General features: G+C 47.7%; 1 protein-coding gene across 3 annotated transcripts in view; it reads right to left on the bottom strand.

Annotated features, from left to right (window-relative positions):
• Positions 1-19988, bottom strand: part of DOCK1 (dedicator of cytokinesis 1) — a 545325-nt gene that overhangs the window by 429297 nt on the left and 96040 nt on the right. For 2 of the 3 annotated variants that reach the window (XM_038009711.2, XM_007964409.3), the window contains exons 11-14: positions 15458-15530; positions 11859-12001; positions 4930-5055; positions 539-663 (exon numbers count right to left, since the gene is read on the bottom strand). In XM_038009711.2, coding sequence (XP_037865639.1) covers positions 539-663; positions 4930-5055; positions 11859-12001; positions 15458-15530 — 467 coding nt within the window. The remainder of the gene's footprint in view (positions 1-538; positions 664-4929; positions 5056-11858; positions 12002-15457; positions 15531-19988) is intronic. The other variant, XM_007964410.3, reaches the window with a different exon arrangement.

Genomic DNA, 19988 nt, shown 5'->3' with positions numbered 1-19988 from the left:
TTCATCTCTCAAATGGTAATGATGGTATCTGTACTTCTAGTGTGACTGCTAGACCTCTGGGCCTTGGGTTTATGATAGCAAATGAGACTCCATGATAAGGCTGGGCGAAAGTGGTCAAGACCACAGGGACCCAGCCGGGCGCAGTGGCTTACACCTGTAATCCCAGCACCTTGGGAGGCTGAGGCAGGCAGATTACTTGAGGTCGACATGGTGAAACCCCAACTCTACTAAAAAATATAAAAATTAGCCCAGCATGTTGGCACACACCTATAGCGCTACAGCCTGGGCAACAGAGCAAGACTCGGTCTCAAAAAAAAAAAGACCACAGGGACCTCCTGAGATAGGCCAGCTGCCAAGATCAGAGGACCCCAGGTCCTGCATGGCAAGCTGAAGAAAGGGAAGCAAGAACCAACGCCAATCCCAAGAAATGGAATTCCAAAGCCCCACCTATGACAACTTCTATGCTGTAGCAGAGCCAAGGTGAGCACTGGCAAGTAAAACTGAAACACTACAGATGAGCCCTCACCACAATAAATACCTCTAATCGTTTCCCATCTTCATCATACACAGACACCGTGACCTCCACGTTCTTTGCTGTTGTTTTGCTTCCTTTATCAAAATCTCCTTGAACTAATGTTACATAGATATCATTTCGAACATCACCTGAGGGGGGAGAAATCATACATTTAAAAACCAATTCATTATTCACAGCATAATTGTGAATTTTGCAAGACTGTCTACCTATCCTCATAAACTATTACAAATACATATCAGATGATTATGAAATGTTTTCTACATAACAGTCTTACCATTTAAATACATGACAAGAGCAATTTTCATCATCATAAAACTTGCTAGAAAGAGGAAAAATCTCAAAGCTTCTAATGATTTGCTTGGTTCTCATCTGGGCAGAGGACACTCTACCCCTCTGGGGGCAGCCAGCAACCAGAGGGGTTCCAATACTGTTGACGGCATCCACCGCCCACGGCAGCCCACACCACTGTCCCTTGTTAGACAGCTGGCTACGGCTGTCTGAGTCCTTGGTAGCGAAGGAATATCGCAGTATCCACTGGCACTCCCAGATAACTGGCGAGGTTGCCTCCTATGCATTCTTCTTAAGAGCACAACTCCAAGAGTTAATCAAATGAGGACTGGCCAGGCGCGGGGGCTCACGCCTGTAATCTCAACCCTTTGGGAGGCCAAGGTGGGTGGATCACTTGAGGTCAGGAGTTCAAGACCAGCCTGGCCAACATGGTGAACCCTCATCTCTACTAAAAATACAAAAATTAGCTACTGGGGGTGGTGGTGCGGTCCTGTCATCCCAGCTACTCAGGAGGCTGAGGCAGAAACATCGCCTGAACCCGGGAGGCAGAAGTTGCAGTGAACCGAGATCATTGCACTACAGCCTCGGCAACAGGGCAAAACTCCGTCTCAAAAAAAAAAAAAGAAAAAAGAAAGAAAGAAAGAAAAAAGAATGAGGATCACCAGCCTAGGATCAGGGAGGAAACATGGGTCTAGGGAGAAACTTCCTGCAAGGCTCTTCCCTTCTGGCAGGCGGCTGTCAGGATCCCGAATGGGGACCACAGAGAGAAGAACAAAACAGACCTGTCCATTTTAAAGTGAGATGGGCTTTTAATTATGGGGCGGCGGGGGGGAAACACAAGAAATGAGCTCAAGACTCTTCTTCCTACTGAGAACATGGGAAGCCCCTGGTAATGGCCCGACTGGGAGAACTTCACAAGCTTCATTAGCAACATGATTTAGAGGAAGCCTCGTTCCCAGCCACTGCTCCTCTGCTGCCTGCCTGGCGACCTCCCACGCCCTGACCACCTGCTCTCCCACGGAGCCAAGAGCGGTTCCGTCAAGTGCAGCAAATGCCCGCTCTGGCTGAAGACCAAGGATCCCTTGCTTTCTTGTTTTTGCTCTTGTTGTTGTTGTTGTTTTCTTTTAAACTGCTCTATTTTGGCTTTTAATGTATCCAACTATTAAATTAAGCTTTCATTTAAAAGTCATTATCATAATACTCCCAGTGGGCTGCTGCCACAGCCACAGTAGTTGTACGGAAGGAGGCACGGCTGCCGCTCGCTGATACTGACCGCAAGAGAAGTTAAGAAGCATGGAGCACAGGGCGAGGGGCAGGCGCAAGGCCACCCAGCCAAGACTTACTGCTCATTAGCTGTGTGACCTTGGACAAGTTAGCCTCCAAGACCAGCACTACTAAACAGCCTCACTGATAGGGAAGGCATAAACTACATGGTCTCTCAGCCTAAAAATTCTATCAAGGCGCAAACACCATCATCAAAAGGGAACTTCAAGGCCGGGTGCAGTGGCTCATGCCTATAATCCCAGCACTTTGGGAGGCTGAGGCAGGTGGATTGCCTGAGCTCAGGAGTTCGAGATCAGCCTGGGCAACACAGTGAAGCCCCGTCTCTACTAAAATAAAAAAATTAGCCAGGCATGGTAGTGTGTGCCTGTAATCCCAGCTAATCTGGAGGCTGAGGCAGGAGAACTGCTTGAAACCAGGAGGCAGAGGTTGCAGTGAGCTGAGATCATGCTACTTGCACTCCAGCCTGGGTGACAGGGTGAAACTCCCACAGCCTCACTCCCAAGTACACCTCGAGTGCGTTACTCCAGGGCCAGCTCAGAAGTAAGACCTCATTTACAGCAGGCAAACCCCACAGATGGGCAATCACCATAGACCCTCATCAAATGCCTCCCCAGGTTACAGAATATTCTGGGGAAGAAGGAACTAGAAGCAGACATAGTGGACTCCTGCTACCTTCCCAGCTCAAAGGAAAACTTGGTATCGCCTGCCTGGATCCTTCAGAAGGACTCCAGGAGTCCAGTGAGCCATGAGAAAGTAGCAGAGCAGGCCGCTGGGTGACAGGACAGGCTCTCCGCTGTCCAAAGAAGATGCACATCCCTGCAAACAGTGACAAAACCGGGCGATACACAGGTTCTGCAGGCTAAAGGCAGGCAGACAGACTGATAACCGCCCACACTCTTTCTCTCTGGTGCCCACAGCCTGGTCAGTGATTACCCAGCCATCAGAGAACACAGGTGACCCACCTTAGCTAGAATCCCTACCTATGGGATACATACTCAGGGACTTAGCACATGGAAACTGCCAGAACAATGGTCAACTAAATCGCTTCCCTATGAATCTATCATGAGATGATCTACAAGTTTAGACTTACTTTTTTTTTTTGAGACAGGGTCTCTCTCTGTCACTCAAGCTGAAGTGCAGTGGTTGTGATCATGGCTTACTGTGGCTTTGACCTCCTGTGCTCCAGGGATCCTCCCACCACAGTCTCACTAGTACCTGGTACTACAGGCGCTCACCTGGTACTACTCCGGGCCTAGACTTAGTTTTTAAGTCTATTCATCATAAGGGAAACACTATTGGCATGAACTGGAAGCTTCTGAGTTTCCCTCTGAACATCAGGACATCCTAAGGACGCCAAGATAAATGCATATTGCCAACTGCTTCATGCTAATTTATAAATCTGCATCTCAAACGCAAATACAAATAATAGGTATACAAATTAGTCCACTCCCATTAATAAACCTAAATTAATTAGCTGCATATACACTTGACACACACAAGCAATAGCTTCAGAATTGACTAAACGTCATGCTTTTCTTCCTGTACAGGTAAGCCTAGCTAGTATCTAGCCTAACCAATTTAGATGTCTTTCATATGGATTTACCAGAACCACTATTCAATGACCCACAACAGCCCTGAAAGACAAAAAGAGTAGAAAGAACGAGTCTTGAAGTTGTGCTAAAGTAAGCAAAGCAATAACTCCTACAGCACGCACCCTGAATAGCCACCACTCTCCTAGCTATATAGCAGAGGCCTATATAAGGAGGTCACGTTGAACGTGGGGTAGTTTGTCCTCGTTTCCACGGCTCATCAGCTGAGCGACTTTAGGCTACAGTTTAATCTGGATAGGAATTAACTCAACACCAATTTGTGGGCCTCCAAGAGCCTCACGTGGTTCAAGTTAAGTTTTGTTTTGAGACAGGGTCTCACTCTGTCACCCAGGCTGGAGTGCGGTGGCATGATCTGTGCTCATGGCAACTTCTACCACCCAGGTTCAAGTGATTCTCCCACCTCAGCCCCCTAAGTAGCTGGAATGACAGGCACACACCACCATGCCCAGCTAATATTTTTATTTTTTTGTCGAGACAGGGTTTCACCATGTTCCCCAGTCTGGTCTTGAACTCCTGAGCTCAAGTGATCCCCCCGCCTCAGCCTCCCAAAGTGCTAGGATTACAGGCATGAGCCACTACGCCCGGCCAAGCCACGTAAGCATTACTTGCAAACCAAAAAGTATCACACGGATATAAAGGATACAAATCAATATGCTTCCAAAGATCTCTCGATGATCAAATCAGATTATTATTAACACTATTTGGAAACTGCAATGTATTATGTAAATATGAGTTACCATGGAAATCCTGTTATTGGTTTGGTCAGTTTAGAATTCATGACTTAGAATTCATGGAGCAATGCCAGTATAACGTACACCAGGTGAGCAGGCACAGACATTTCCATTCAGCAACCATCCAACCCTGACATTTGTGCTTAGGTGGGCTTCACATCGGGCAGTTCCCTTTCTGACCCCTTTCCTTCTTTCGACCTGATGTCTATCCAGACATTCACTGGGTGCCCACATCCCCGTCACACAACCCTTGCAGTTGGGGAGAGCTGATCCGTCCAGGGGTACAGGGGGCCAGGGAGCATATTCTACCACTCCGGTCACAGCCCCATGATCTATAAGCATGCTGGGGCTTACAGGGTCACCTGCCAGGAGCTGAGCCCTTTCCTTGCCAGAGCTCATACATGATGCGGCCCACACGCCATTCTCCATGGCCGGCTACCCCCATGCCATGCTCAGAAGCCCTGGATGAGCCAGTTCTTACCAGGCATGATTATCTCCGGAAACCCTGTTTTTCGGGCCACAGCTGTGGTCCTGTCCACTAAATGCGGAAACTCTTTTCGGATCTGATGGATATCTCCAGGAAGTAATTTCAATGTTACCCACAAACCTGGAAAAACAATGGATGCTGTTAAGTCACATTTTATCCTATGCATTTTCAGAAGTTTTCACGAAACCAATTTCAATGAACAAGAGACTTTTAATTCATAATTCAACATCTCGAGAAAAAACATGGTTATATGAGAAAGAGAGGGGCAAGGCAAAAAAGGTGCCCTTCATGGGGACTCCATGCATCCAACGAGCTGGGATGCCAGCCCTGCCCTAGGGTGACTCACAGGCAGTTGAACGCACATCAGCAGCTGTTGTGCACCCGCTGTGCTGCTGGGCACTGCCAAGGACCAATGCCTCTTTTGAGCGGGTAGACATTTAAGATAAATCAGTAGGCCACCTTTTCCCGGGAGGGGGCTGAGAGGTCTGTCATTTTCTAATCTCCCAGGAAAGACAAAGGCAGGGGAGGCTTCTGGAGGTGAATTCACAGTTTTGAAAACCCATCAAAGTTGCAAATAGCTAAGCAGCATCACACAACCTGGGCAAGCAGAGGAGCACCAGGCTGCAGGGCCAACAGCAGGACAGCCCTCCTGAGCCAGGACAGATGCAGCCCGTGGAACCCAGGCCCTCTGTGCCACAGCGACACAGCAAAAGAGAACAAAGCTCCAGCTGCTCTCGGCTCTTTTCTCCAAGAGAAAAATGAAGACTTTCAAAGCCTCTAAACCTAGACGCCAGGGGTGTCCTGGGGAGAGCGTAGTGAACCTGGTGGGGTCTAAGTGTAAGGGCGTGTGTGCGGGCTCTTCCTCCCTGCAAGGCTGATGAACTGTGGTTTATATAAATACTGAGTAGCAATCAAACAGGAGGCAACAGTACGAGGAAACAAGACAGACACTTCCAACAAGTCAAAGGCAGGGGCAGGCAGGGGTCGGCCTGAGCTATCTTCTGTGACGGCATTTTTCCCCCCACGGGAAGGGGCTGGCACATGGGGGCCCTCTATCCCTGAGGCCTCGGCGGGGCCGCCTGCTTGCTTCCCCCCACTCAGCTCGGTAGGGCCTCATCTGCCCCTCAGAACATCAAAGCCTCTGTCCTCACTGCTGCTACTAGCATGGGTATGCATGCATGCCTGTGACTGTGCGTGCGTGTGTATGTGTGTGTGTGTGTGTGTGCTGTATCTGTGTATGTGTATCTGTGTTTGTTGTGTATCTGTGTGTGTGTGTGTGTGTGGTGTATCTGTTTATGTGTATCTGTGTTTGTGATTGTGTGTGTGTGTTTGATGTATCTGTGTGTGTGTGTGTGGTGTATCTGTGTATGTGTATCTGTGTTTGTGATGTGTGTGTGTGTGGTGTATCTGTGTATGTATATCTGTGTGATGTATCTGTGTGTGTGGGGGGTGTATCTGTGTTTGTGTGTGAGTGTGTGTGTGTGGTGTATCTGTGTATGTGTATCTGTGTTTGTCGTGTATCTGTGTGTGTGTGTGTGGTGTATCTGTGTATGTGTATCTGTGTTTGTGATGTATCTCTGCGTGTGTGTGTGTGTGGTGTATCTGTGTTTGTGTGTGTGTGGTGTATCTGTGTATGTGTATCTGTGTTTGTTGTGTATCTGTGTGTGTGTGTGGTGTATCTGTGTATGTGGATCTGTGTTTGTGATGTATCTGTGCATGTGTGTGTGTGGTGTATCTGTGTGTGTGATGTATCTCTGTGTGTGTGTGTGTGTGGTGTATCTGTGTATATGTATCTGTGTTTGTCGTGTATCTGTGTGTGTGGTGTATCTGCGTGCGTGATGTATCTCTGTGTGTGTGTGTGGTGTATCTGTGTGTGTGTGTGTGTGTGTGTGTGTGTGTGGTGTATCTGTGTATATGTATCTGTGTTTGTCGTGTATCTGTGTGTGTGTGTGGTGTATCTGTGTATGTGTATCTGTGTGATGTATCTCTGCATGTGTGTGTGTGGTGTATCTGTATATGTGTATCTGTGTTTGTGATGTATCTGTGCATGTGTGTGTGTGTGGTGTATATGTGCATGTGTATTTGTGTTTGTGATGTATCTGTGCATGTGTGTGTGTGGTGTATCTGTGTTTGTGATGTATCTATGTGTGTATGTGTGTGGTGTATCTGTGTGTACCTGTGTTTGTCGTGTATCTGTGTGTGTGTGTGTGTGGTGTATCTGTGTATGTGTATCTGTGTTTGTGATGTATCTGTGTGTGTATGTGTGTGTGTGCACGCGCGTGTGGTGTATCTGTGTGTGTGCATGTGTCTGTATCTGTCTCTGTGTGTGCGTGCAGCTGTCCCCTGTCCAGATGCCTCGAGAGCAGGACCCGCCCTCCATCACCCTCAGCTCAGCGCCCTGCCCTGGGTGGAGGGAACTGAGACAGTCGCAGGCCTGTCCTCCAGCAGCCTGCCTACTGGGCAGCACTGGGAGGTAACAGGGCAGCACTGGGAGGTAACTGACAGCCTGTCAGCAGTGCTGGCACCTCAGGCTGCTCCTGATGCTCCTGACGGGAGCAGCTCTTCTTGATTCAGTCCCACACCTCACACCCTGTCCTCTGGCTGCCCACTCCTATATCTGCTATCCTGGAAACGGTGTTCTCCTTTGCACAGATTTACATTACTTGGAGCTGAGAAGTCAAAAGTCGCTGATGATGTTTTGCTCTTTGCCAGCTGGTGAAACCCTCTTTCCTCTTGCTATCTAGTGAGTCCCTCTAATTTATTCAAAAGTAGCTACTGAGCACCTACTATGTGTTATGCAAATACAGAGCACTGCACCTACTGCAGATATAGGGCAGACCCTCACAACCTCCCCTGCCAGGGGTTTAGCTTCCATTGCCAACGGTCAGACGCTAACTGCACGGTCTCTTAGAGAAATATGCAACTGCAAAGTTCTCATGGGAGAAGTCCTGAGCACACTGCAAGGCATCTTGGGACCACAGTCTCAAGGGTCACAGAGCAAGGGTCGTCGGGGCTAAGACCTGCAGGAAGCAAGAGAACTGCAGACCTGTCCCCATCCCAGGGAGGTGGAGCCCCCAGATGCTATGAGAAGACAGTGGGGAGGCTGGGGTGGCAGAGACTGTGGTCTATCCGAAGGATGGGGGGCATCTAGAGGGGGGCTCAGGAACAAGAGTCAGGCTCTGACCTGACACCCTGTGGCTAACAGGGAACCGGTAGGCAGAAGTACAGAGCACCGTGGGGATGGAATGGCAGCAGGGCGGCCACCGCATGAACCCAGCTGGCTGCCAGGATGTGAATGCCACTGTGGAGGGTGGGAAAGGAGACCAGCGTGGAAGTCAAACCAGCAGAAGCACAGGGATTTGGGGTAGGAGGAGGCGAAGCTTACAGAGACGGTGCCCCTTGCAGGCACAACCACTAGCAAGCCCCGGGGGTACCATTCCTTGGCACAGAAAGACCCGCTCCAGGCAGAGCTGCCTGAAGGGCAAGCACCCATAGTGGGGAAGGAAAGAAAAGTCCCGAAGAGAGGCAGAAGGGCCCACTTTGAGAGCTCACAAGGGGACAGAGATGTCAGAGATAACAGGGGAAACAGGAAACTGGGACGGGAGGATGCCCATGCAGCCACAGGGCTCCTGGCGGGAGGCGGGGGCGGGGACACTCAGGGAGAGGGCCGATGCTGGGACACAGAAGGGCAAAGATGAATGAGAGAGGAAGACCAGAAAGTCCACGTACACAGAGACAGATGCATTACTCAGGGTAGGACTGTTTCTTGGTGTTTCTTTTCTTTCCTTTTTGTTTAATATATTTTTTTCTTTTTCCTTTCTTTTTAAGACATGAAATTCCAGATCGTGTGAGGGAGAGTGTGAAGGAAGGAAGAACCACCAATAGAAAGTGGTCCCCAAAGAGGTATGAGGGATGGTACCCAGACAGGAGCACATGTACCACTGCCCAGAATGTGCATTTCACTAGACAACTGACCACAAAAGGCAAGTGGGAGCTAAATCCTGCCTCTACTCGCTCACCAAGCCACAGGCCCTGGCACTATCTCCCTACTCACCCAGTTGATGAGGCCCCTTTTTCTTTCTTTCTTTCTTTTTCTTTTTTTTTTTTTTTGAGACAGAGTCTCGCTCTGTTGCTCAGGCTGGAGTGCAGTGGCACCATCTCGGCTCACTACAAGCTCTGCCTCCCGGGTTCACGCCATTCTCCTGCCTCAGCCTCCTGAGTAGCTGGGACTACAGGTGCCTACCACCACGCCTGGCTAATTTTTTTGTATTTTTAGTAGAGATGGGGTTTCACCGTGTTAGCCAGGATGGTCTCGATCTCCTGACCTCGTGATCCGCCTGCCTTGGCCTCCCAAAGTGCTGGGATTACAGGCGTGAGCCACCACGCCTGGCCGATGAGGCCCCTTTTTCTAATTCACACAAAAGCACCCTGAGCTAACAGCAGCTCCAGACCTGCAGAATAGGTAAGCAGACAGATCTGCAAAGGGCCAGGCACTTCCTCAGCCTAACCCCTGGCCCTAGCCTCCAGGAGAGCAAACCAAAGCCCAGACCCTGACAGAAGAGCCTGAGGAATTGGCACCGTGGCTGACGGGGAGCTGGTCTTCCCTGGACACCAGGATGCAGCTAAGAGTTTCCCAAATCTCAGGAGTCTGAGTCCAAAAGCCTCCCTGGAGAATGAATGTCCACAAAATAAATCTAATAGAAAGATGCTCTTTGAAGGATTGCAGGATGTGGTGAGGTCATTCACAGAGGTCAAAGGTTAAGACATGAGGATGGAACATCTAACATTTAATATTAGAAATCCTGCATTTCAAACCCTTTCTCAGAAATGCCAGCCTGCTCAAATATCTTAATACATAAACGAATGCATTAGTGACACCATTAAATTTATTGCAACACACTTTAAAAATGGAAATTAAATGTTCCTGATTACCCTGTGTTTTGAATGCTTTCTCACAGGAGAAAAAAAGTGCATTTGGCGTTGACATTTGCTTACCCAGAATAACTAAAAACAAAGAGGATTAGCATACATTCTATCTCAAACAATAGAACCAGATGTCTGGTGTCTTCACGAACTCAGTGTCCACATAAAATGTCCCACACCTCTAGGTTCAGAATAATTTGGATTAAATATTCAGGATTTTGTCTATTGTAAAGAGGAAACATGTTGGCATAAACCAAAAATCGGCCAAGGCCAAGTGGTAAACTCAAGAGACAGGAGGCGTGTGTGGACGGAGGGGTGAAAACATCCAGCGGCTCTCTCTGAAGATGAGTCTCTCCTGCATGTCCCTTCCGCTCCTGGGACCGCTAACAGTCACTTGACAGACAAGCAAGGATCAGGTTAAGCCTGGGCTGCTGGTGATAAAATAAGCCCCAGTGGGCAGCGCCCTGCAGTCCCGGCGGCCGATCTGTGCGGCTGCTCTCGCTGGCCACATTGCTCACCTCTGACCTGAACTCCACCCACCAGTGGACCCTGGAGAAAATTCACGTTCAAGGTAAACAAGCACTAGTCATGTTGCCTAAGGCCATTCTGATTCAGGAAGTCACCTGTGATCCCCATCACTGTTCTTGTCCCGCGGTTCTCACTGTGACTTGGAAATGCCCACTCCTCCCAGAAGCTGAAGGAACTGGACCCCCCGGGCATCCGCCCAAGGTTCTCCGGCTTCAAAGATCTTGGCCACACACCAGTGAGCCTGGCAGAGGCAGGCTTCGGGTCCTCTTTCCCAGCGATTTCCTGCTGGCCTGACACCAAACTCCACTCTCCCTGAAGGACTCTAATAAAAGTTTATCAAAACTCTGATGACTGCAAAAGAAACTGGAGATCCCAGGGCAGCCCCAGCTCGAAGCACTGAAGGATCGGCTGGCAACCTTTGCATGGTGTCCCCAGCCAGAGAGTGACTCCAATCTAAACAGCCCTAATTGGACCTCTCTGTGGTTTTCAATTAAAGAGCAAATTGGGAGGGCTGTTAATTCAGGAGAAGATGGGTCCTGGGTCAGCTGAAAATTGCTCTGTCTGCAGAGGCCACATCTCATTAATGTTCTGGGTTGGGGTTTTTGTCCTGCTACTGTTTGCCAGAGACGGGGGTAGTTCCCGCCAGAAGAAAGCTGGAGGTCCCTGCAGAGCCCTAGGAAGGCTCATTCTTTATAACACTCTTCAGGCTCAATTCACATTCTCCTTTAGAACAGTGGGAAATGAATCAAGGTAATTGTTTTTTAAAAGTCTAGTGACATAAGGTAGCTGGACGATGAAGCAGGTCTGTTCGCCTAAGCTCTACTGCGTTTACGGGCAGTCTACACGGATCAGGGAGTGAGACGGTCAAGTTCTGAAGGTGACTTCCCCTTGGGCTGGAGGCGGGGCCTCAGTCACAGTTGTTTCCTGGCAGCCCTCCTGGCCAGCCAAGTGCCAACTGTCACCAGCCCGCGGTGATTGATTCATTCCTTCTGCCAGCAGCAGGTCAGCTGCTCGGGAACGTGTCAGTGCAGGATTTAAAACGGTGAGTGTGAGGCGGGGTGTAGGGGAGGAGAAATCACTTAAATGACAGAACTCAGGGGAGCAAGTCTGCACAAATGAAGTCACCTTCTTAGGGAGACCAGCAGGGGAGCCCCAGAACAGGCAGTGATTAGCACACAACATGGGCAGAGGGGAGTTACACCTACCGCCTGCACGTTCCTCTAAACATCTAATCCGACCCCACTCTCCATCCAGGAGTGGGCTCTCGGCAATGTTCACAAAGGTGATGGGACAGAAAACCGTCATGCACTGTACATGGGGGCGACTGTCACACACATTCTCCACCATGACCACTGTCACCGCCACCATCATCACCGCCATCATGATCAACATCAAACTAAAACGCAACCCAAACAGCACTGTCCCACACGCATGCAAACACACTGATGGAAACAAAATAGGAAAATACGTACCCTGCCCCTTGTGGTTGACTTCTTTGGCAGCGATGACTTTGTTTATAACAGTCTGAAGGAAGTCATTCTCCCCTGCCACCCTGGGTGAAAAACGGGATGACATGTTCAGCGGCTTGTGTCGAATGGCGTCGTCCAACGCGAGCCTGGAGGGCACGGGACGACCAAGACCACAGGAGACAAAGGGGCACAGAGACCCATGGGTCACGGTAACAAGGGAACATAAGAGATCATCGTCACCGAGTGTGAGAGGGAGGCATCATGAGTCAACGCACGACAAAGGATGGGAGAGGTGACAAGAGAAACAGGGAAAAGCATTGATCAGGAAAATGCTGAACCATGAGAGGGAATAGAGCAAACGAGGGCAACCCTCTCCCCAGGAAATAAACGTGCACCAGGCCTCCACTGCGTCTCCATCAGACGCTTGTGTTTAAAAAAAGGAGCTTGTCTGAAAGCTACATGTTTGAAAGGCATTTAATCCCAATGAATGTTTATGGCCATTCCTCCAATTTCAATAATTCTGAACATAGCATAGGTCAAGGGGCAGGTGATCTAAAGGGAAACGCAAAATCGAGATTAAAAAAAAAAAAATCCCTGGAACCTAACTGCTTGCAAAGGCTTTCTACTCTACTCTCTTGGACTATGTACACAACAGACCCTAAAATGACCACATGTGAGAAGAATGGCACTGTGTTTGGAGAACACCACGACCTATTCCCATGTGTGGCACCATTATGAACACAGACCACCCATATTTTCAGGGCCCGTGAATCAGGTGCCTGTTACAGATGCTGTGCTGTACGAGAGACTAGCTAAAAACAGGTAGCATATGCCCAAATAGAAATACCACGTAGCACAGCGAAGTGCGCTATGAAATGAGCAAGAAAATAGACAGCATAGCCATAATGTTTAAAATCAATCCTGGGAACAAGGACAGTGCTATCCATCACTGGAGCCACAAGACTCAAGGGAACTGAAGACTGTTGTCATTTACTTCACCAAGTTAAAAAAGACAGGGAGGAAGGGAGATGTGCAATGTGCTTCCTTCCCTAAAACCAACCCTGTGAGATAATAAATCAGTTTTAATGGAGCAAAAAACGGTTTCATTAGCATGACATTTCCCAAAGAACTGGTTTCATTGCTTATTTTGCTATTAAAAATCATGCTGTTCTTTTGTTTCTAACACTGCAAATATTCATCTATTAGTCTTCCTTTAATGGAGCACGGAGTCACAAATTACATAAGAGGTACACATGGAATAATATATTTTCCAAGTGGACATTCCACTACAAGATAGAAAAAGATGGCAGCAAAGCACAGGCAATCTCAGACAACTCATAACATGTGCTGTGAAAATCAGTGAATCTAAAACTAATAACCTCCCTAACTTTTCAAACAATCCCTCAAGTTGGGTTGGTTTGTTTTGGGATTTTTCTTTCCTTTTTTTTTTTCTTTTTTTTTTTTTTTTTTGACTTTTCACAGAGGACACTAGCAGGCAACAGGTAATTCCAACTTAGTGGTACATATGGGCATCAAGAACCTCTGAGGTCTAATATATAATACAGCATTCAAAACAGTAGGGGGCTGCATTATTTCTCATGAGAGAATGAGGCAATTTAATATTATAATTTTACAAAGGTGTATTTTATTTATGACCTCAATATCAGCCCATGTTCCACAATACTGTTCCCCTTGTTTGCTAAGGAAACTTCCAGATTCTGCAGCACTGCGTTCCTTTTATAAACTCTCCTCACTGAGTGGGACGACAAAACAACATTATCCAGCAGAGCTTTCTGCAGTGGTGGAGACGTGCTGTGTACGTATGGCCCAGGACGGTGCCGCTGGCCTCCTCTCCTGCTGAACACTTGAAACAGGACCAATGTGACCGAAGAACTCAATGTTTAATGCTACTTCATTCTAATTATTATTATTATTTTTGAGATGGAATCTCCCTCTGTCACCCAGGCTGCAGTGCAGTGGCGTGATCTCGGCTCATTGCAACCTCTGCCTCCCGGGTTCAAGCGATTCTCCTGCCTCAGTCTCCCAAGTAGCTGGGATTACAGGCACCCGCCACCATGCCCGACTAATTTTTGTATTTTTAGTAGTTATGGGGTTTCACCATGTTGGCCAGGCTGGTCTCGAACTCCTGATCCTCAGGTGATCCTCCTGCCTCAACCTCCCAAAGTGCTGGGATTACAGGCGTGAGCCACTGTGCCCAGCTCATTTTAAGTATTTTAAATAGCCACATGGAGCTAATGGTTACCACACTGGACAGGAGAGTAAACCTAAAGCATTTAAGCCACAAAGAGACCTCTGCCTCTAGTGGTGCATGGTGAGATACATATAACTTAACCCTGACTCACAGTTCAATAACGCAGGGTTTGCTGTTATTCTTATGACAAGAAGACAGCAAAATCTCCTACTGAGCTGTACAAAAAGCTTTAGGGTGCCACCTGACCAGATCGCCTGCCTGCAAAGAAAGTCATACTCCTCCTGTCTTAGCCAGTGGCACTCAAGTCCCAGAGGAGTCGGGTGGGGTTGAGTGCAGTGGTCCATCACCAAGGATGCATGGGGCAGAGGGAAGCCAACCTCACATCTCCGGACCCCCAAGGACAGGACTCCTTCAGCCACCCAATTACTACCCGCCTCCGAAACCCTTCAGCCAACAGCTGAAAACAGTAACATTTCTAAAATCTAAAAATGTGTTTCAAGTCTGAAATCGATTAAGAAGAAAAATGAGGGAAAAGTAAAACTGCAGAGCACTATGGCAGGGGGCCGCCCTTACCACACATTCTCCCCTAACATCGCCCCCCAACCCCACACCCAGGAGGCAGCCGTCTCTTACAGTTAACCTCAACCATTTGGATTCCTTTTGCTCTCCTCCTCTGTGAGGAGTAGGAGTGCCCTTAAGTGGCCAACGACCATCATCTGGGTACACTCTTGCTTCCACACGAGGGAAATAAATGCCAATTCTTTCCACCAGTTCCCTGAGTTCTACCCACAAATCAGATAATCAATTTAATGAATCTCCTCCAAGAGCTTTTTCTCAGCTTCCGTGCCTCTTTAAAGACTTGAAGTCAGAGCTAGAGAAAGCCTAGAGAAAGCCGAAAAATGAGCACAGATATGCTCCACTCTAAGCAAAAACCGAGAAACAAAAATCAGCAGCATGATTCTATGCTTTAAAGCATTATTTCCCGCTTTAAAATAATTCATCATAATTTTGTTTGGTTTTCTATTTTAAACACAGCAACCTTCTATGATGAATTTGAAAGTATTGTGCTTTGAAACTACAAATAGCTACTAGAATAAATCAATTATGTAAAGAAACGTTCAAGCTCAGAGAAGAGTTGTAATTCTGTGCCTTCTACATGATAAGGCAAGTAAAATCTTCTACTTCCAGGACCATAAACAAACTTTGACCCAGGATTCTTACGACTACAAAAAAATTCCATGTACTACAGCAGTGACTAAAGAGGTTTTTCATAATTATAAAATAATCAATTCTTACTTAGGTTTATCTATTTAATCACAAAGATAACTATTACAAGCCTATGTTTTCCACATTATATCTGGGCTAAGTACTTGAATTGCTCCATACTTACGGCTGAAAGGGAATGAAATGCTGCTTATCTTCGTCGTCTACTTTTCCATTTATTATATCTGTTACATCCATCACTGGAGACAAAAAGAGAACAGAGATTGTTTTGGCTTAAATGCTATAATCACAGAACACAAACAAACAAACAAACAAAGGAACATCAGAATATCTTCTAGCAAACAACAGCAAAAGCTGTTTTCTCATCGTCAAGTCTAAATTATTTCCATGCTTGAAAGACAAATTAAGTTATCAGAAAACGCTGGCCCAAATGGAAGTGGGGCTCAAATGGCAGAGTTCCATTTAATAATTTCCTTTGCCTATTATCCAACTGTCACCCTAGAGCTGCCCTGTCCAATAGAAATTTCTGTGATGATGGGAAATGTTCCATAACAATGAGTAACAAAAATGTGAAAGCACAGGCCGGGCGCAGTGGCTCACATCTGTAATCCCAGCACTTTGGGAGACCAAGGTGAGCAGATTGCTTGAGCCCAGGAGTTCGAGACCAGCCTGGGCAACATGACAAACCCCCTATCTCTACAAAAAATACAAAAATTCTCCAGGCATGGTGGTGTGCACCCGTCGTCCCAGCTACTCAGGAGGCTGAGATGGGAGACTTGCTTGGGCCCAGGAGGTGGAGGTTGCAGTGAGCAGAATTCACACCACTGCCCTCCAGCCTGAATGACAGAGACCCTGCCACAAAACAAAAGAAAAAAATAAAAATGTAGAAAGCATGATGGAAGAACTGAAAACTTACTTTTACTTCATTCATTTAATTTAAATTTAACTAGTCACATGTGACCAGTGGTTACCATGCTGGCCAGCACTGTTCTGAAGCCTCACGTTAGTGCATTCCCCCAAACAATTAAGCAAACAAGTAGCTACCATTTCCCAAGCACCCACCACATGCTGGTATCTGTCGATGCTCTTACAAGAGGACACTTCAAGGCAAATCCTCAGAGTCACCTACCATACTGACGAGAAACCGAGGCTCAAAGACAGGCATGAACAAGCATGCTCAAAGTCTACTGCTAGAAAGTCTCCAAGACTCAAACTCTTTCAATACTATTAAACTGCCTTCACAAACACATCCCCCTGGGAGGTCCAGGCTTGCTAACATCACAAGAAAGGCTAATATCCTTTGCAATGTTCTTGTGTTAAAAAGACATCCCCTGATTACATTCAGGAGTAAACCCAGACACACTGTCTACCTTTCAAACAATTCCTTTTGCCCTTGGTCATGACAGAACAATAAAATCCAAGAATAACCCCAGATGGCCCTGGTCACTTTCCCTGTCTCTGCTATTGCTCCACCGCCACACCGGACTTAAGAAAAGAGAGGAAGATGCCTTGTTTATTTTCTTTGCACAAGAGCCTTCCCCAGGTCTCTGTAGCCCAGGGTCTCTATGTTCAGGTAAGAGGATGAGTCTAAATATACTTTGTCCAGTACACGAGTAATCATACACTGAGATTTTTCCTTTCTACCATCACCACCCTCCAAAAACGGGGAGGGATTCTCATCCCCTGCTTGGCCTGGTGGAGCCCACGGGCCTCAGTATTGTGTCCTAAGGGACGACACCCACACTCCACTGAACCAAGGGGACTCAAAGAGCTAAGAGCCCACAGCTGTGTTTGCAGATATAGGTCAAAGAATCCCAAATACCTTGGAACATCAAATGACAGCTGCTCAGAAGATGCACGGTCTGGACACGGGCCCTCATCTGGCCTGGGGGAAGACTTCACCAGCTTCCACCACTCTTGGCGGTGACTGACCCACATGCAACTGACAGCAGCACCCACCTTTTTACCTTTTTCCAAGACGCCTGACACCACCAGTTCAGCATCCTTCATGAACTCATTTGGGCAGCAGCCCACTATGAGCCAGAACCAAGGTGGTCTGACCCGGGCAGGCCAGCCTTCACATGCCAGCTGGTCCTGGGTGGCCTTGCTGGGTGCCTGCAGAGCCCCTCTCTGCCATGGGACTCATCTCACCAGCTGACCATGGGACTCCCTTGCCACATCGCCAGTGCCCAGCCCTGGAACACAGGACCATGTGCAGGAAGGCAGCAAACAAGCAGGAAACGCAAGCAGAGCCTGAGCACCCACAGGTGGAAAACAGCCCGAGTCCCGCACCCATCCTGAGCCTCAAGGAGAAGGCCTGGACGTCACCAGTCATCACTGCTCACGGCGCTTCCCGCACCCATCCTGAGCCTCGAGGAGAAGGCCCTGACGTCACCAGTCATCACTGCTCATGGCGCTTCCCAGGGACTCTCCTGCCTGCTCTCCCGCACACAGCCCCATGCGGAGGGAGTGCTCCCTGCAGTTTGGACAAGATGTCTCTGACACCAAAGGAGGAAATAAAGGTCTTGGGGGGAAAACTCCCCCAAACAGCCAGCCCAGGGTCTCTACATTCAGGTAAGAGGATGGTGAAAAGACAGAGTCCAGCTGAAGTCAGTACAGCTCTGTGAGGCAGAGGCCGGGTAGACAGACGGCACCGCGTGATGCTGGAATTCAGAGGGCAGGAGAAGGAAGGAGGCAGTGGTGTCAGGACAAGAGTGATGGAGGCACAGGGCCAGCAAAGGCAGGAGAGCAGAAGGCGGGAGGTGAGAAACGTCTTGCAGGCTCAGTCCCGCTGGTGGGGCTGCATCAGGACAACTTGCTCGTGGCAAATGGACCCCCACACCCTGCGAGTCAGCAACTCCGCTGCAGAGGCTGCCCTGCAAACAGGCACGGGTGGGATGCTTCAAGCCCCAGGATGCTCACTGCGTAGCTACTACACTGCAAGGCTGAGATACCCTCAGAGCCCAAAGCAAAGGCCTGCTGCAATCACAGGGCTACAGGCTGCAGACACTGAGAAGCCGAATTTTTGAATAACACTTAATAAAATGGCATGTTCATAAGATAATGCTAGGTTTGTTAGAAAGATAAAAGTATATGCAATGCAAACACACTTACTACTGAACTGCACACCTAAAAATGGTTAAGATGGCAAAAAAGGGACTAAAAAGACATTGAAAATCCATTAGTAAATAAACGAACACATGGTAGGATGTGATATTGTATTTAAAAATCATATGCCACACACAGAAAAAAAAAATTTGGAAACAAACATATCAGAATAAACATCAGGTACTACCCCGGCTATGTAAAACTATGGATAATTTATTTAACCACACTTTTCCATAAAATTTCCATTATTTTTACAATTTCCTATCTTTTAGAAAAAGATAGAAAAGGTTACATTATAAAAAGGTTAAAAAACAGAAATGTGACCCATTATTTTCAACCAAAGACTAAGAACTGTCGCCTTAAAGGTCCATGAACACTTTTCTCATTTTGAGGCACTGAACTCTGTTGACACAGACATGCAGAAGTCATTCTGAAGAAAGTCTCGAAACTAAATTTGCATGTGGAAACTGAAGTTGCATACGAACAGGTAGAATACGATTACCAAAATGTTGATCAACCTTCTTAGATGTGGGAAGCATCCCTTCTATCCCTTCTTTTTTTTTTTTTTTTTTGAGACAGTGTCTCGCTCTGTCACCTAGGTTGGAGTGCAGTGGTACGATCACAGATCACAGCAACCTCAACCTCCCAAGTTCAGGCAGTCCTCCTGCCTTGACCACCCCAAGCATGAGCCACCATGACTGGCTAATCTCTGTGTGTGTGTGTGTGTTTTTTTTTTTTGGTAGAGATGGGGTTTCACCATATTGCCCAGGCTGGTCTCAAACTGCTGGACTCAAGCAATCCGCCCACTTTGGCCTCCCAAAGTGCTGGGATTACAGGTGTGAGCCCCTGCGCCCAACCGAGCATCCTTTCTTAGTAACAAAGAGAACATCTGGTTGGACGACACAATGAATAAGTTAGAAGCAAATCCTATTTAAAAAAATTCCCCAGATGTGCTGAACACCACCACGCGATAAGCGGGGCGGGGCGGGGGGACGGGGGGCAGGTGGTCTGGTGGCAGCAAACTGCCAGTCACTGAGTGGCCCATAGTGACAAACAAGTGATTTTGGTTAAAGCAGAGATTCTGGTTTAACTGGACAGGAGTGTGGCCTGTGCAACAATATTTTCTTTTAGGGAGTGGGGTTGCAGGGGATAGGATCTGACTGTAGCCCAGGCTGGAGTACAATAGCACGATCATGGCTTACTTGCAGTCTGGACCGCCCTGGGCTCAGGTGATCATCCCACCTCAGCCTCTCAAGTAGCTGGGACCACAGGTGAGTGCCACCAAGCACCCAGCTAACTTTTGTAATTTTTAGTAGAGACAAGCTTTCACCATGTTGTCAGGCTGGTCTTGAATGCCTGGGCTCAAGCAATCTGCCTGCCTCAGCCTCCCAAAGTGCTAGGATTACAGGCATGAACCGCAGCATCTGACCAAGAATTTTTACTGAAAGCTTGCAAGATTTTTCTCATATTCAGTTAGGATTGAGAACCACTGCATTAAGATATTTACTTTTTGTGCCAAAAATTTACATAGTGAATAGTGAATTTACATAATGAAATGTCTCAGAGAAGAGTTTCTAGTAGGAAACTGG

The sequence above is a fragment of the Chlorocebus sabaeus genome, chromosome 9 (assembly GCF_047675955.1).
Source record: "Chlorocebus sabaeus isolate Y175 chromosome 9, mChlSab1.0.hap1, whole genome shotgun sequence".
Taxonomy (NCBI): domain Eukaryota; kingdom Metazoa; phylum Chordata; class Mammalia; order Primates; family Cercopithecidae; genus Chlorocebus; species Chlorocebus sabaeus.
This window is presented reverse-complemented; position numbering and strand designations above follow the sequence as displayed.